Source organism: Epinephelus fuscoguttatus, linkage group LG21 (genome assembly GCF_011397635.1).
Source record: "Epinephelus fuscoguttatus linkage group LG21, E.fuscoguttatus.final_Chr_v1".
Classification (NCBI taxonomy): Eukaryota; Metazoa; Chordata; class Actinopteri; order Perciformes; family Serranidae; genus Epinephelus; species Epinephelus fuscoguttatus.
The window spans coordinates 19,697,848-19,716,010 of NC_064772.1; the positions used below are offsets into that span (position 1 = coordinate 19,697,848).

At 40.2% G+C, this 18,163-nt stretch overlaps 2 protein-coding genes across 3 annotated transcripts; one reads left to right on the top strand and one right to left on the bottom strand.

The window, feature by feature from the left end:
* Positions 1-6,475: 6,475 nt before the first annotated feature.
* Positions 6,476-11,553, bottom strand: LOC125881669 (Golgi reassembly-stacking protein 1-like). Its single transcript, XM_049564920.1, has 9 exons — positions 11,326-11,553; positions 10,763-10,843; positions 9,214-9,417; positions 8,773-8,859; positions 8,533-8,663; positions 8,282-8,420; positions 8,083-8,200; positions 7,867-7,989; positions 6,476-7,518 (listed from the first exon to the last, which is right to left on the bottom strand). The coding sequence occupies exons 1-9, from the start codon at positions 11,389-11,391 to the stop codon at positions 7,262-7,264; spliced, it is 1,206 nt and encodes a 401-aa protein (XP_049420877.1). The 5' UTR covers positions 11,392-11,553; the 3' UTR covers positions 6,476-7,261.
* A 2,398-nt stretch (positions 11,554-13,951) lies between these two features.
* On the top strand, positions 13,952-16,816 carry LOC125881675 (elastase-1-like). Of its 2 annotated transcripts, XM_049564935.1 has the most exons (8): positions 13,952-14,100; positions 14,183-14,277; positions 14,409-14,515; positions 14,681-14,809; positions 15,062-15,198; positions 15,295-15,440; positions 16,500-16,649; positions 16,748-16,816. In XM_049564935.1, the coding sequence occupies exons 1-8, from the start codon at positions 14,067-14,069 to the stop codon at positions 16,757-16,759; spliced, it is 810 nt and encodes a 269-aa protein (XP_049420892.1). In that variant the 5' UTR covers positions 13,952-14,066; the 3' UTR covers positions 16,760-16,816. The 2 variants fall into 2 exon arrangements, with proteins under 2 accessions (XP_049420892.1, XP_049420890.1); XM_049564933.1 differs by lacking the exon at positions 16,748-16,816 and having other exon boundaries at positions 16,500-16,664.
* Positions 16,817-18,163: the final 1,347 nt, after the last annotated feature.

Here is an 18,163-nt window from a genome sequence, read left to right on the forward strand (position 1 = left end):
CAGACTCTACATTCAGTGAATGTAGAGTCTGTAGGCAGACCCTGGAGATCTTGCCTTCGGAAGAAGAGCGGAAGAGCCCTGGTTTCCAGTTGTAGGCTGTTTGTAGTCCGCGTGATATTGACTAATCACATTTGAGCCGGCTGCAGTTGTTGCCAGGTTAAACGGTCTGGGAGGTGAACTAATGAGGCAGAATATAATTGGCGTCACTGCAAACTCTGAATCCGAATCCTCCTCCGCCCAAATCAAACCAGAATACCAAAAAATCGGGGGTCTGCCCCCAGAGGCTGTATTGCCATCTGCTGGAAGTCAGACGCCAAATACAGCCAATGGGTTCCAAGAATGGGTCTTTTACTAACCTAGTATGGCCTACATACAAATGTTGATTGGGGGATGGTGGACGAAATGACACCGAGGCGAGACACCTGCCAAGCTGCAGACCACTGTTTGGGACCAACAAACAACAAAACTGGTTGTTTTTTTAATGAGGGACTTCTACGTCTTCTATTGGCTTTTTAGCCACCAAACGTTGGTGTTTTTTGTTCAACCAGTTGCAGTTTTTCCAGCGTGTCAAAAGCAAGTGTTTTTAGTGAAACATCACTACATTTACAGCCCAGATTGTGCCGCTAAAAGTGGTATTTTAAGCCAAAACATGATCTTTTCCTAATGTAGCGTTGTTGATACATTAAGTTTCATCATATCTGCTACATAATATCTTACATACAATGCCCACATTTGTCCTGGCAAGGAGGTTGTGATTAGTGCAAAAGTTAGTGCTATCAACTCTGATGGGGGCATGAATGTCTCTACCAAATTTCATAGTAATCCATCCAAGAGTTGTCTCTCAAAACCCCAAGTCTCATGGTGGCACTAGAGGAGAAATCAGGGGATTTCAAGTTTATAGAATATATCATCTGGGCACCATGAATGTGTGCAGCGACCCCTTAAATTTTCATCTGGTGCCATTATCAGATCAAAATTCAAATCAGGTCAAAACTTTGTACTATACACTATATGACCTTCTCCTTGCAAAACAAATTAAATTCTCGTCAGACTCGGGTGCAAATACGCTAAGCTACGCCAAACTAAGATGGTGAACGTACTATGATACTTGCTAAATATCAGCATGTTAGCATTGCCATTGTAAGCATGTAAACATCTGATGTTAGCATGTAGCTCAAAGCAACACTGTGCCTAAGAGGAGCCTCACAGAGCTGCTGGCAGGGCAATAGACTCTTGATTTTGTTCAGCTGTGTGACACTGGAATCATTGCCATGTTTTTCTGGGAGACAAAACTGGCAAGCGACCTCTTGTGTTCATGTGAATGATGACTGTCCTTTATAGAAGCAACACAGAAGTAGCATGATGGTGTTACACCACCACTCATCTCATTTTCTGTCATCTCTCTACTGTCAGCTATCTAGTGAACCCACAAAATACACCCCAAAAATAATAATAAAACAAAAAACAACCTATTTTGTCATTTAGGTATGAGGACTTCATTTTTCACTTCACTACTACCAGCACTGCCCCTCAGGCTACAGCACGTGTTGAACAATAACTTAAGAGCAAATTGCTTTAAAAAAAAAAAAAAAAGCAATATTTACTGGGAGCAAATAACTGTCTCCTGAACAAACAGGTGCAAACATATAGCCGGCTGATATTGACTGCAGGAGATGGAAACAACTTCCTAATGAATTCAGGCGCCACAGAGTGATGGTCCTCTTGCATGAATGAATGTAATTACGACCTGTACATTGCTGGTGCAACACAGGCACCACTTACTGAGATTATTCCCAGGCTCTGGTGTGCACACAGTTACTATTCAAATGCTTTTATCGGGTTTTCAAACATTTGGACATTATATATCATATGCCGTACCAATATCTGCATCCCACTTACCGCAACCCCCTGGGAGACTGGTCAACATAATGAATATTTTAAAAAAAACACCACCACAAATGAAGCAAAAACCAAACATACTCACAAGCTAAATCAAAATACATAAAATAAAGATTCTACAGTGGTCCTACAAAGTTATGGGTATCAGCAACAGGCATTAAGTTATATTTATTGTAGTGTAGACATGATTATAGTAGTCCAGGAATGATTGGCATACTTTTTGGAATGTATTTGCAGAGCCCTGAGTCATATATCCGAGCTTTTCAAACTTCTAATTAACCATTACCTCCTCAACACAGTAGCTATGCATGGTGAGGAGCTAGGTTTCCAGTTATATAGAATAAGAAGTCTTGCTAAAAGCAACAAGAAAGCAACAATGTGGCTTGAGAGAGATTCAGATCTCTAAGAGCAACTGCCAGCCTTGGCTTATGGCCTTGACATAAATGTACACGTGTTTCAAAGACCGTAGTCTGTCTCATATATGGGGAGGCCCAGAATGAATGAATAAGGGTAGCTGGATCTTGGTTGCACCATTGACAGGTTGGTTCAAATTCTGGAAAGAGTTGGGCAAGTCTATCCCTGACAGATGCAGTCTGTAAGTATTTTAAATTTGATCAAAGTTTGTCTGACACTTATGGAGGTTGTGTGGATCATTGCAATGGACGATTTCCAGATTTCATCTGATTTCCTTCCACCTCTTTCAATTTTGATGTGAGATCGTCCAAAGAGGGTAAGATCGCCAACAGTAAAACACTGCAAATCTGCCCAATAGAGTTGTGCTCAGTAGGCCCCAAGCTACAACCTCCAGGGCCAAAAAATGAGGCTAACACGCAAACCTCCCTGCCCTTCCATGCGCCTACATGGAAAGCCTAAAGGCCTCTACACATGATCAGCTGTAAAACCACTTTGCGCTGGCTGTGCCATTGTTTGTCTACGGAGAGGGCGGCAATACCTGACAAAGCGGCACCGCTATCGTTGGTGTCGCGCACCGATCGGATTTTCCGCCCGAGCGCTGCGCTCAAAGTTGAAATTATTTGAACTTTGACCGAGTTTACATCCGACCTCTGCGCCACTGTTCTTATTTGTTGTTCTTATCATGTGAAGGCTGCTTAAGGCAGGGAGAGCAGCAGCAGCAGCAGCAAACAGAGCTGCATCAGTGACAAACAGAAATGACATTGATAAGTCAGGCAGGCCAGAGCAATTTAAATAGGGTGCTCTGAATGAGATTTGCCAATTGGTTGCATAGAAAGGAATCATTTGATCTATCAGCTAACTCCCTTCATCAATCAGCTGCTCCATCAGTTGATTGGGCTGTTTGAGATCAGCTGATGTAGCTGGGATGTGAGCTGAGTTTGACACCGTGTCCTGCCTCAGCTAATGCTATGCTCAATTTTTGGTCTCTATAGCTAATTCCCCCCTTCATGACAACTGGCCAGAGGGATCAGATTCCTTAAGGAGTAACTCCGGAATATGAGCCAAGTCCTCAAAATGAGGGCGTGTCTCAAGCCTGTTGTAGACGGGAGGCTCCAGACGTGAAAACGGATTCATGGCAACTGTCCAGGGGATTCATTTTTATACAGCTCACCTGTTTAAATTTTATTAAGGCTTTAAATTACGCATAATCAGGGGCGCTGATAAGCGATCACTTCTGGTTTCCAAAATTCAAGATGGCGACGACCAAAATGCCAGTTCACAAACAAACGGGTAACGTTAAAGTTGCTACGTCCATTATTTTCATGCAGGCTATGGTAGGGCCTTTATGAAAACAGTCCTCCAACCAGTTGGTAGTTTGAGAGGAGAAAATAGAGAAGTTTTTTTTTTTTTTAACAAAGTCTTTAATTTAGAGGTGACTGAAAAAGTGAGATTGTGGAATGCCAAATCCTCTGGCTACCTGGAAAAAATACATGAAAATATTGCCATTGAAGAAGCCTGTCACCTTGCTCAGGCCATTTCTGAATGACTGCTGAAATGCTGCTGGTGTGCACACTGTGAGAAACACTGCATAACACTTGCATGGAAATACAGCTCCCATCACTTCCAAATATAGCTACATAGCGCCAAGATTTCTGCGATTGGGGTGGGAAGGTGGCAAAATCATAAAATAGAAGTGTGCGTGTGATGGGGGATTTGAACCCACGCATATGAAACAAGAAATGTCTGTTTATAGTGTTTAATCCCCCTCGTACATGCCATGAACATGTCGGTGACTTGCTGTATTAATCTTATGTATCTGAGTACCGACACATGCTGATCTAGGGATCTTGCCAGAGGACAAAATGCAAGATGCACTTTTATTTGCAGACGTGTGACCACTGTGGTCGAAAGCAATTACTTGCTCATTTTTCTGTCTCCATACCTTTTTCATCTTTTCCCTCCATCCAACCCCCCCCCCTTTCTCTGTAGTTATTCTATTTCACAATTTGTCATGCTGCAACGACAGGCTGAGGCAACGGGCACTATGCTGGTGCCTGTGAGCCCGGCCTCTCGGGGGTTGAGATAAAGCTAAGCTGACAAGTGGGTTCATCTGCGTCATAGTGTCCTTTCAAACGGTCTCAGAAAAAAAGAGAAAGCGAAGGCAGGGCATGTTCCTCCAGAGGTGGCCCCCTCTATACCTCACCCCTTGGCTCCTCCTGGCATGCAGCTGCTGGCTTTTTGCCTCGGGCTACTTCTTCAAATAGAGCTATCTTCATGTTGCAAACCTAACATGGAGGCCAGGAAACAGCGTATTCACCCTGAGATCAGAAGTAAAGAACCATAAACACCACCTAGCTCTGCGCTGTGTTGATTTAAGAAGCTCGAGGCATTTGTTTTTCTGCAAGATCTCAACATTGCTACTATCAAATTTCAGTGTGTAGGCAGAGCCAAAGGTACTGGGCTGCTACATGCTCATCTTAGAAATATAATTCTTCATCTATCACACATACAGGTGTGCCAGAGTAAGGCTTCCTTAAAAGCACCACTCACTCTCGGGTGGATAGAGACAAATGCATCTCCCTCTCGTCTTTCTTCCCCCACACAGTCTTTCCTCCCTCTTAATGCCCATCCCCCCCTTCAACTGAGGAGGGCCCTGGTAAATAATTGAAACGTATTCCCCCTCTGCTACTGTAGCTTCCCTGCTTAGTGTGCTGCTTTTTCTGGGTCTCACAAATATTTGGTTATTCTGATCTTGAATTCTGAAGAATATTCTCAGAGACATTAATATATATTGTGACGCTATGATTAATGGTTGATGCTGCGTATAGATGTGTCAGAACACAAGGATCCTCAGGGGTCGAGATCAAATAGCAAAATAAAAATGCAAACATATCATGGGCTAGAGAGTCGTCACTTCCAAATCAGAATATCTCTTTAATATTTCATGTCCCCTATTTGCTTCGGATTTTATTTTGAAGACGGCTTTTCCAGCCGACCCAGCAGGCACCACACATGTGGCCAAAGCTGAATAAATACAGCACTGGATAATATGAATGGTACAAATGATGATGTCTCTGGGTCTGAAAGGCATCAGTGTTTAAGTTTCCCTCACTGATGCAGGCTGCTCCTGTTCTGCCAGATCAAACAAATAAATCCCTGAAGAGTGCATAGAAATTTGATTTTTGCAGAAGCATTAGACAGACCATTCATGTCTGTGTTCACTGCTGAAAATATGACAAAAGATCTAATGTGACAGCAATTTTAAAGCTGCAATGGCAGAAAACTAAAGCGTTCCTGGTTTGGGTTGAAAGTGAGGTGTTTGCTGACACCTGCTGTCTCAAAGCATGAACTTACACTTCTAATATATATATGCCATTGTGAGCTGTCAGTCCTCTCGTCAGTGGTTGAACTCAAGAGTGTCACATAAGGGCTCAGATGAAACAAAATTTCTTAGACAGTCTTCAACACAGGATTTTAGGCAATGTAACGGCCTGAGGTCAAAGTAGATAACTGCTGCGGGTCAAGATAAAATAGCACATCAAAAGGGCATGACTTGGGCTACTACCAAGGTTGTAGGTTTTGTTTTGACATTAGCAGAGCCAAGGTTCATGGGGGTCTCGCTTAGGAAGTTTTCTTTGACTTAAGTGTTCCTGACTGAGTTTTATTTTGACGAAGAGGTTTTCTCCCTGTACTCTGGCTTCCTCCCACAGTCCAAGGACATGCAGGTTAACTGGTGACTCTAAATTGGCCGTAGGTCTGAATGTGAGTGTGAATGGTTGTTTGTCTCTATGTGTCAGCCACTGTGATAGTCCAGTGACCTGTCCAGGGTGTACCCTACCTCTGGCCCAATGTCAGCTGGGATAGCCCCTCCCCTCCCCCCCTTCTTTAATTAAATTACACTGTGTTCTCTTATTGTGCAAATAAACCTTTCTCAAAGTCCTCTCATTTGTTTGTTATCATTTCTTGGGGCAAGTTATTTTTCTGAACATTTTTAACAAATTATGCTTTTGAAAAGTAACAGGAAGAAAATCAGTAATTTCGAAAAGTGGTGGCAACATGTCCCTTGAGTCCCCAGTGTAACAAACATCTGTGATGTATACAAAATGCTGAGACTTCATTATAATTTTGCACACACTTAATAGAAAATAAATACCACTGCAAGTTTATCTTGAACATCATCTTTTATAAATATTTGAACACTTCTCTCCATCCATAAAAATCCTTCAACACAATTTAATTAAAATCTATATATAAAGAGAAGGAACGGAAAAAAATCACAGAGCTGCATCTGACATGGCTCGCTCATTTACACCAATCAAAAGTCAAACCTACACATAACCGTATTTAAAATGAGACGTAAGGCAAAGAGGCTTTAATGCTAAATGCCTGAGATTATAAAAACTCTTTTTCACATGTGTACTCATCTCAACCTCAACCCACAGAGAAATACACAAAAACATCCACAACCAAAATTCCAAAATATTAAAAATAAAAGCACATAATGGATCTGTGTGAACCCCCAGCTCAGGCTTTCCTTTTTTTAACAGTGTTTCATAATGTTCAACAGGTGGTAATGGGGAGCGCAACAAGACAAAATAATATTTACCTTTGGCTTTTTAGTGCAAACTAGGATGACCTTTAACAGCAGCTAAACTAAGGCTTCATCCTTCCTGATGTTGAGACATACAGTATGCCTAAATCAAAGAGTACATTCATAATGTATTAACTGTCTTTTTTCAGTCAACATAATATCATTCTTCAATGTGCAATTCTGCATGCAGCAATGGCAACTGTATATAAATAAAATTCTATTAAAACTCAAGTCCAGTGGTGCAACTTACAATCATAAGGGAAGCTTTCTGTATCGTAATGTGCTCTAAATCTTCTCTTATGCAACTAGCATCAGTTATGAGTTCAACTATACTTATACTGTGGTACAACTGTCTACTTAACTGTCTGGTGCAGCCGTCTGCGCAGACTCTTCCTCCAAAATATTGGCCGAGCTTAAAGGCTCAGAGCTAGTATCTTGCACCTCTGGGACACTGGTGAAACTCAGGTTGTCTGTGTTGACTTTGAGGAGTACAAGGTCATTCACAGTCTCTCTGCTTGGAGAAGTGGGAGTAATCAGGTCAATAACACGCTCCTGCATGTCTGATTGTCCCTCATTCTCTGGAGATGGAGGTCTTTGGTCAAGAGATGAGGTATCTGAAAGAAACAGATAAATAAACAAGTGCAGTTAAAGAAAATGTTCTACCTTAGCATATATCAAACTGACAGAAAACCTCAAAACCATTTCAGAAACACTCTGCTACTGCTATTAAAGCTGTGTTGCACATATATTCATACATCTATGTTCTGAGGAGACTATTTTTTAACGGCATGAATAGAAAATAATTCAGCAATTAAGACATTAAATGAACCCTGACATGCGAGTTGTGCAAACAAAAGCTGTTTTTAACCGATTTCATTTTTATTCTCAAGCAGGATGGCATTGAAAACATGTAATTGCTCTGTTCAGCTGCACAGTTCAAGTACGTGTGGAGAGGCAGTTACCCAAGCTACACTGATCACCAGTGTTGTCTCCATAATTGGCAAACGTGGAGGTCTGGCTCACGTCAATGGCGGAAACCATGTCTGACAAGTCTGGAGTCATCGCTTCCGGTATGTTGGAAATATCTGCAATTCGTACATTTAATTCGGCGTGAAAACACGTCAGCTACATCAGACGCTGAAGGCAAATGAATGCTTCTAAAAATGAGATCTGGTTACCTAAGTCCACAGGTGGCTGTGTGGGCGAGGGTACACACAAGTCCTGCATAGCCTCTCCGGTTTGATTCACATCTATTTCACTGGCGCTAGAGGGGCTACATGATTCCACTGAAGGCACCTGAGAACAGAGAACGTGCGTTTTAGATGAGGAAAAAAACAATGTCTCTACTAAAGAACATAAAGATGTGATAATCTCTACCTCAGTGTGGTCGCTTGCAACCAGCTCTTTGTTGCTGTCGATCACAGTGGATTGCATAGCCCGTTTGTTCTGGGTGTTAGGCTGAGCTGGACGAGTCGGGATTCTGTGCAAGTAGCCATAGCCAATGCCACAGCCTAAGCTAAAATTGAAGAGACACAAAACTAGGGCATTAGTATAAATGTTTAATATGCATGTACATATATAGGTGACATGATAAGAAAAGGCTGCAGCTATTCATTCCACACTCATACCTTCCCTCTCCTCCCCACGCTCCATTTGGAGTCACCACGACCTCTCTGCATCGCTCAGTCTGTGTGTTGTACACCAGCAGTTTTAGAGGTTTCCCCTCATTGGCTTCAATCAAAGAAAAGAAATCCTCCGACTGCAACACACGTACACAAAAAGGAATTTAGGTTTTGCACTTTATGCTTTTCTTTTTATATCAATTTATATGAATAAAAGACCAAAAAATAAAGAAGAAGAAAGCTCACATCTTGCAACACCTGGTCAGCTCCCACGATGAAGTCATCGTGAGCGATAAGGCCGGCCAAAGTTGCAGGAGAGCCGGCTTCCACATCCTGACAAGGCAAAGATGGTTATAAAGACGTTTTTTGAAAACTACTGTCCAAATATATGGAGATATATGTTCAACAACAACACACCAACATTTGTCCTTTTGGTGCTTACAATTTAGGAGGTACCAATCCGACAAGAATATTACTTTTTTATAGTAAGACCCCTAGCAAATTTGCCACAATTGAGTAGATTTGAAACCTTCTAGTCTTTAAATCCTTCTAACTTACAAGAAAACCACAACAAGACAATGTGCTGGCTGCTACCATAAAGCTGTTAGTTTCCTATCAGGTCAGCAAGAGTTAAACTAACCAAATAAAGTTAAAGACTAGCCCATATTAAGGCTAGACTTGACTTACCAGGACGTGCCAAACGTTCTCATTGGCTCCTTCAAAGCTGCAGAAGCGGACACTAGCGCCCAGCAGTCCCTGCCCACCCCACATGTTACTGGGTATCACCTCCAGTTCCCTCACCCGCTGGGTTTTAGAGTTGTACACTTCAAGTTTGACCGCTTTCTCCACATTGGCTTTTAGAAGGTCTTTCAGCAAGTCGCTTTCTTTGTTCTGGAGAAACACAAAAAAATGTGGACTATTCCAGCTGTGACAGCGCAGAGTCGGCGAAGCAGTTTTCATTTAAAAGAACAAGAAATGTGATTGTGGCAGACTGAAGGGCCGAGGCTGCAACTCAGGCCTGATGTTTAAATTGTATTGTGGCTGTCAATGAGGGTGTGCAGTACACACACAGCACAGAAGCACACCTCAACGTACATTTAAATAAATAAATACAAAGTTAATCTTTGTTGTCCCATCAAATATTATGTATATATATGAGACTTTAGACAGTTGGCAAACATCTAGCTCTTCTGAGGTAAGCCACACAAACTACAGTCTTAAGATAAGGGCTTAAAATTCCTCTACAGGGATGATTCGGAAGAGTCCTTATCACACAAGTGCTTGACAACATTCCTCACATCAGTATTTATTGTTCAGATTCCCTCAGCTAATCTAAAGAGATTACTCTCTCTAATTAAATGCAGCCACTAAATGCTACTTCTAAACTCATTTAGTCCTCAGTTTGTCTTTTTAATCTCATATTTACCTTTAAAAATGTAAAGACATAAGCACTTCTTAATCAAATATGCTCAACCATTTGATGCCATTCATTTAATACAGCTTAATGTTTGTCATTTGGTGAGTGCACATGCCAAACAACCCCCAAAAGCAGGGGTGTCAAACTCACTTTAGCTCAAGTGGGCCAGACCACTGAAACCACTGCGTAATAACCTATAAATATCAACCCCTTCAAATTTTTCTTCCATTCTGAAAACGTTCATCCGTTTACCAAACAAAGAAGAAAGAAAATTATGTGCAAATTCAACAGTATGTCTCAGTCAGTCCACTATTCACTTACATTACATTTGACTTTTTACAATAATTTTCCACTACAGTAAAAGCTATTGAAAAAGCAGGTTAAGTCATCCCCTGCCTTACAGCCTGAAGATCTGTCAGTGCCTCATTAGCAGGGTTCTATTAATATTGTTTTAAGACAGAAATCTTGAAAAGCCTGTAAAGCTGTATTTTACATGAAGTATCAGTTCACTGAAACCTCTCAGCCTTCACATGTGCATCAATATTAGGTGTGCAAAGTCATCTAGAGGGCCACATTGGACCCTTTGGCATGCCGCTTCTGGCCCCTGGCCCGTATGTTTGACACCCCTGGAACTTCTGAACACAAATAAGACGAAAATACATGCAGAGGGTAGAGTCTCTGCTGATAAATACGCCACCCCACACTTTTAATGGGGCATAATGATGATTTGGAGGGATTGCTTTCGTATAAATATACACAGTTTATTTGGGAACATCCTGTAATATGTGCTACCTTTAAGATTCATAGGAGTGTACTCACGAGTCTTGTATGTCCTATGGAGAGAATGAAGTCAAAGAAGGGCTCCAGACCAGCCCTCTGAGCTGGTGAGCCCTCTTGAACCTGAAATATGAAACACACATATGTGATTTGGCTGCTTTGACATAAAGGGAATCCTGTTACAGTCGCCCCCATGTGTCAGCTACAGAGACTGCATTGGGCAGGATGTGGGGATCCTCACTGCACAGTCGGTGTTCCCCATATACTTAATGTGTAACTTTACAAAGTATTCCTGCTGGTATCACTTTCTGCAGTTAAACAATGCTAGTCTTAGCTAGGCTAAAGAGCTTGGGTGTGTGCCAAGTGCCACCTCATCATGGGCGGACACCATTAAAGCTGACCACGATGTAACGAGTTACTACACACAATAAACAACCTGACAATTAAAACTAGCCACTGTGTTTCTTCATGGCAACAATATATTTTCAAGACTAGCATATTTAGCAAGCCAGTGAGCTAAAAGTGGCTAAGTTAACCCACACTGAACAAAGTGAGCTGCAGGGACACACCGAGGGCTGTACGTAACCTTGCGCTACGCTACATACCCCGTGAACATGATATCCACTCTGAGTTCCCCCGTCCGACAAAAACGAGCTCTGCGGCAGCCCCATTGCCTTCGACAGTTACAGCTACGTTATATTAACACTGACTAGTTGTCACTGAGGTAGAGACAGTCATTACTGAAGGCTACAGAGCTGACTCAAGCTAGCTAGCGCCGACAGCTACAGCAGGCTGACAGGAGCCGCTCACAGCTAGGCAAAGCTAATAAATAAAGATGGCAGAAAAATCGATCCTGCTTGAGGATATCAAGCTAACTGCGATCGATTAGCCGTCCTTGACGGTTGCTTGGCAACATACAACGCCTGGTATAATTTTTCCGTTGCTTGTTACTGTGTATGTATTTATTTTATATTAAAGACGGGACCTTTGTAAACATTCATACATTTGGTATTCTATATGTTCTTTACGTTTTGTTTAATGTTGAAAACTTAATAAACAGCTGATTTTTGAGCCATGGATTGGTCATTCCTCAGCGTTTTTGTTTGTTTGTTTGTTTGTTTGTATTTTTGGGTCAAGAGGGTGTACCTGGAGTGGCCATATGGCATTTACTTAGTCTCAAAACCCGCACACATAAAAAAAAAAAACGGCCTGTGAACATAGTAAGAGTCCACAGACTGGTATCTGTGAGCCGGAAAGCATCCTCACGAGTGAGCATTCCTCCTCTATGTGCACAAATGTAGTATGGTAAGCTCGATTGGAAGTTTGTATCGCAGTTTTGGTCTCGTTTTTAGGTTTTATTTTATTTATGCAATGAGAAAAAAAGATTGCTGGTCACTAGGCTAATTTATAGTCTACAATGTAAAATGCCATGGGTGTGTGCTAATAACGTTAGCATGTTATATTTGTTTGGAAAGCGTGTTTAGTATGAGACAGTTGTTTTGTCAGTGAACCTTGTGAGTTGTTATAGAGCCAAATTACGTACCGTTACCTTTGTTAAATGTTGTTACCTTTGTTAAATGTTGTCGTTGTCCCTGGCTTTATATGAAAAGAGGAAAAGATCGCTAGCTGCTAGGCTAATTTATACAATATAAAATGCCATAGGCTTGTGCCTATGAGTGACTTAAATATATATATATATATATATATATATATATATATATATATATATATATATATGTATATATATATATATATATTTATATATATATATATATGTATATATATATATATATATATATATAGATAGATAGATAGATAGATAGATATAGATATAGATAGATATAGATATATAGATATAGATATTTTTCTGTAAATTATATTATTTATAGATACATACCTGATATGAATGACAAATGCACCTCCTGTAACAATGTGATTGAAACATTCAGTTCAATTTAATTCAATTATTTTTATTGTCATTGTAAATGAATACAATGAAATTCAATGCACAGAATAAAACAGAACTAATTTAAAAGTAATAAATGAATAAGAAAGGTTAAAGGATAAAGTATCACTCATTCATACTCTGAACACACACACACACACACACACACACACACACAAGCAGTGCCAACATATGCCTATGCATATACAATTATTAGCACATAAATAAATTAATGAATGTTATTGCACACAATGCAAGTATAAATATTAAATACATAATAAACATTAAATAAATATTATATAGTTGTTTTTATGTTCGTGTTGTATGTGTGTAATAAATATTGAACTTTTTTTTTTTTTATGTACATGAGACTATCTTCTGGACTGATTTTCAGTTGGATCTCCAGATGTAAAATAAATGTGTCTATTTATCATCATTATTATGATTATGATTATTAGTCTGCCCGGTTTTGTACGACTGCATCATTATTACTGAATTAATTTGTAATATTTTGTCATCACTTGCCACTGTATATATAAACTGAAGGCACTGACCACTGAATGCACTGTGTCAAAACTGTTAATAAAAAGTTATTAATTCATAAAACACTGACATTTTCTGTCATATATTTGGATATTTACTGCAAAATCTTGCATGTACAAATATATCTGACTGTTTGTAGCCTTACACGGAGCACACCTGACAAAAACTGAGCAGCATATGTGTCTGTATGTCACAATTCACTGAGATGCCTGGCAAGTGTGGCATAAAAAGAGGATTTAAACAATGTTAAGCGGAGATGTAGAAAACAGATTAGATTTTAATATGAAACAGTTTTACAGATTTGGTTATGGTCTAAAATGTTACCCTGTGATATTTTTACATGTAATTTGACTTTAAGTCATGTCTGTATTGTCTGTATGTCTGTATTTCACAATGTGGGATTGAATAAAGTCATAAACAGGCTGTGGAACATTTTCTTGTCTTGGTTGTTGACCTGTTTCGGTTATCTGTGGGAACATTTTTGTCCGAGTCACGCTCTTCACAGATGGTTTAGTTGAATCTGCTCTTTTCCCACTATGATAAGATATTTGAGCTCCTGTTGTTAAAGTTTCCAAATGAATAAAAGTGTAAATAAAGCGACTATATAACTATTTCTACCTGGATTTTTAGAGATTTAAATGGTTGCTGTTTATTTGTAAACATATCTTTCTACAAACTGTTCCCCATACTTTAATAGCCTACAATATAACATACTATACGTTTGATCTGAAATCATCCACATGAGTTGCTGGTGTTGGCAGGTAACTTAGTGGTTGCCTAATAATTCTTGAAGGTCTTCCTGTCTCAAACTGATATAAATAGTTAAGAGCAAACTGCTCTGTTCCTCAGTGCTCCAACATGATTTGGCTCGTGGCTTTTCTGTCCTGCATTGGTGAGTTTTTTTCCAAAGTAGACTTTTTCAGAGCAACATTAAAACACTGTACTTTCTGTTAACGCTCATGTGTGCCCCACAGGGCTGATTGGTGCTGAAACACCCTTCAACCATCGAGTGAACAATGAGAGGGTCATAGGAGGCAATAACGCAAAACCCAACACCTGGAGATGGCAGGTAAAAGCTAGGAGCACTTTTTACACTGATTTTTGTGTCAACGGCAACTAGGCTCATTATTGAGCTGCTATGACCTCATCATACTGAATAATCGTTGAAATAGTGCTTATTTTGTCTCTGTTTTCTCTCAGATTTCTCTCCAGTATGATTCATACAATGACGGCTCATTCTACCACATCTGTGGAGGCTCTTTCATCGATAGTTTCTACGTCATGACTGCAGCTCACTGTATCCTCAGGTTGGCTCTCTCACTGGTCCTCATTGGCATCAATACACACCTATATACTATTCTAATGTCAAACTGAATGCACTATCAGTCTTGTTCTGCTCTTGTTCCTTGTCTGCTGGATAAATGATAAGTACAGTAAGCATTGTGTGTGTTTGTCTCCTTTGTTCCTGTCAGCATGGATGCAAGTGTGTACCGCGTGGTGGTGGGTGAGTATAACCTGTATGAGTATGACGGCAGTGAGCAGTTCGTCCGCGTGGACACGATCATCGTCCATCCTGGCTGGACTGGAGACCTTGCCAAAGGGTAAATTGATAGCAAGTCAGACCATTTCTCCTCATTTAGCCATTTAAAAGCACAATTTTATTGACAGCTGTAGCCTGAGGGGATAGTTTAATGCATGGGGGCATCACATGCATTCACATTTACAAGTGGGTGCAACCCTGTACCACCACGTTGCCTCAACTTTGGCCACAGAGCTGTAGTGCTGTGGAATGATGTGCCTTGCACAGTTAGATGGGACCAAAACTGCTCTAACGTCTTGTTTTTGTCTGTTAGAAATGACATTGCTCTCTTGAGACTGGCTAAACCTGTGTATGACAATGGCTACGTGGAGGTCGCCAACTTCCCCTACCCTGGCGAGATGCTGCCTCATGGGTTCACCTGTTACATCACCGGCTGGGGGCTTGTGGACCGTGAGAAGACACTCACACACATATTCTACAATACATATCCCATGCAAAACATTTATGTAGATCTGATGAAAGACACTTAACTCACTGTTTCCACAGACATGGGGACCGTCCCTGAAATCCTGCAGGTGGCTCCCATCCAGGTGGTGGAGCATTCAGTCTGCTCCCGGCCCGACTGGTGGGGCAGCATTGCTCTGAGGACAATGGTGTGTGCTGGAGGGGACGGAGTCATATCAGGCTGCCAGGTACTGCAAGTATACAAGTGCATACTTTTTGGATTAACATAAATGCAAGAACATCTAAATATTCTTTTCTTTTCTTTCTTTTCAATTTTTTTTCCTTTTACTTTCTTGATGGAATTTGAAGGTTAATATTAGAGTGACTCCAAAGTTAAATGGCACTGTCAGTGATCCTGCACTAATAGCTATTTGAAAGGAGACGTTACAGGTGAACTTGTCAATTTTGAGATTTGGGGCCATTTTGCTTCTATAACATGTCTTCTTTCACTTTTTTGTTGCATGTAAAAAAGCACATATTTAATTAGATAATGTCCCATTTACATATTTAAAGCTATAATTTCAGAAAATGGGTGATACAAAAAATAAAAATAAAAATAAAATAAAATAAAACAAAATAAAAAATATTGCCCTAATGTAAGTTATTAACTGGGGAAGTTCCATGGTGATGTTACATATTTTTTCTCTAAAAAGACAACACATATTTCCCCAAAATGACTTTTTCCTCCTTCTCTGAACCGGGAATCTCCACTTCATTTGAACTTACATAGACCAAATGTTCCAGTTTTATTCCTATCTATATTCAGAAGGTTTTTACAGAGGAGTTTGCTCATAAATCATTCATAGCCTGATTTAAATATCATTTTACTCCTAAAAACGTGGCAAAAATGGATGTTTATATGGCTGTTGACAGTATTTTCCGATTTATGGAGTGATAAAAGAGATATCCAAAATTCCCTCTGTAAAACTTTGACTCCAATACGTCAACAAAGTGAAACAAGAATTCGAAACCTGCAGGCTTTATCAATGTTCAGATTTTTGTTCTGGAAATATATGCAGACGATCACATATTTAATTACTGTAGATAATGCCAAACAAAAAAAATTCAGAAAAATTTACATACAAAAAATAATTGTCTTAATGCGAGTAATCAGCTGTGGAAGGCAGCTGTAGTGTAGTGTGTAGTATAAAAGAGGCTGAGTGAGAGGTTACGTCTTACTTCTTATTCCACGGCCTTCAGACTAGACCCTCTCCTCTTATGTCTGATCTTGTTGCTTCCTGTCTCAGGGCGACTCTGGAGGTCCTCTGAGCTGTTTCACCGGTGGAGCCTGGAGAGTCCACGGTGTTGTCAGTTACGGCCCAGCCGGCATGTGCAACCAAGTGACTAAACCCACTGTCTTCACCAGAGTCTCCTCCTTCGAGGACTGGATCTTTTCAGTGAGCCTCTCGTGACCTCTCTGATGTGATTCTGAAAATGTCATCATATTTCATCTGTTATATTTCAGTTGCCTGACTTTTACTTTCTTTCTTTCCAGATTATCCGTTAAATGGATGAGTGTATTCAGTCAAATGGAACTTGTGGAATAAAATTAATTTGCATCTCAGTCTTTTGTGCTTAATATACAGTAAATGCTTGCTTGCAGTTCTCAATTCAGCCAAAGGGTGGCGGCAGTGTTTTGACTAAATACCTTACAGACTATACTTTGTACCTAGAACCAGTTTGCAAATGGAACCACAATTGAAGGGTCACAATGCGAATAACAACAAAAGTAGAAAAGTAGTCCAATCTGCAACCCCAATGGGATTTACATTCTTAAAAACATTTTGATGCATGTTTAAAACCAAAGACCAAAAGGATTGGACTTCGATTGGACTTGTGGCAATGTGGCACAAAAGTAAATCCTTTTAATGTCGTCAGAATCAAAGAAAACCATAAAGAATTCTTTAAGATCTACCCCAAGACTTAACCAGTGCCACATTTTCTTAATGGTGACCAAATGCTCGCTGTGCAGTCACTGGCCCCGACATTTCCTCCTTGTCTGGAATTTCTGGCCATATGTTTGTGGTGGTAGTCAGGAGACTACAGCATGACATCACCGTGTTTTTCCCTTAACCATGGAGACCAGAAGCCACAGATGAATTCCAGTGGTTTACACAGAAAAACCCCAAAAGAATGTCAATGCATTTAATGTGAGCATGGATCTATCTTTAATGCTATAGAAAACATAATGATTTTGTGGGTTAGAACATGAAAGCATTGACAATGTTCTCTGTTAGGAAGCCATGATGGTAGCATTTTATTTGGATCGTCTGTCTACAGATGGTTTTTGAGTGTTTGTAACATTTTAACAGCTGATTAGCTCACATTCAACAATTTATCTGTAGATGTTTATCCATAGAGTATATGTGAGAAACCACTATATTCTCAGATTAATGTAGCTGAACTACTCACTCAACCTATGCTGCACAGGTTGAGTGAGTAGTTCGAGGTCCTACATATTGCTGTGAATATATATTGTGAATTGTGTACTCTAGGTCAGTGGTTCCCAACTGGTGGGTCAAGGTCCAAATGTGGGTTGCAGGTGCAGGGTTTTTATTTTGAAGTGCCGTTTCTTGCTATAGAGCGAGTGGCTAATGGACAGCTACTTGACAGAGACAGCAAACTAGCTTGACAACATGGCTAAATGCAAGTATGGCACTGAATATATAAAACTGTGTGGACCTTGAACCAATGACTAAGGAGAAATCTGGATCGTGTGGCCGGACCAGTTGGGAACCACTGCTCTAGGTAATCTGTTAAATATCTGCAGAATAAAGCGAAACAGTTAGCAAATACTCTATAAACTATCTGGAGGCAGACTATCCAAATAGTGTTACTGCCAAGAGTATGTAAAATATGCATAAGATAAATCAGAAACAGCACCTGTGCGGGCATATCTGCTTTTCCCAAG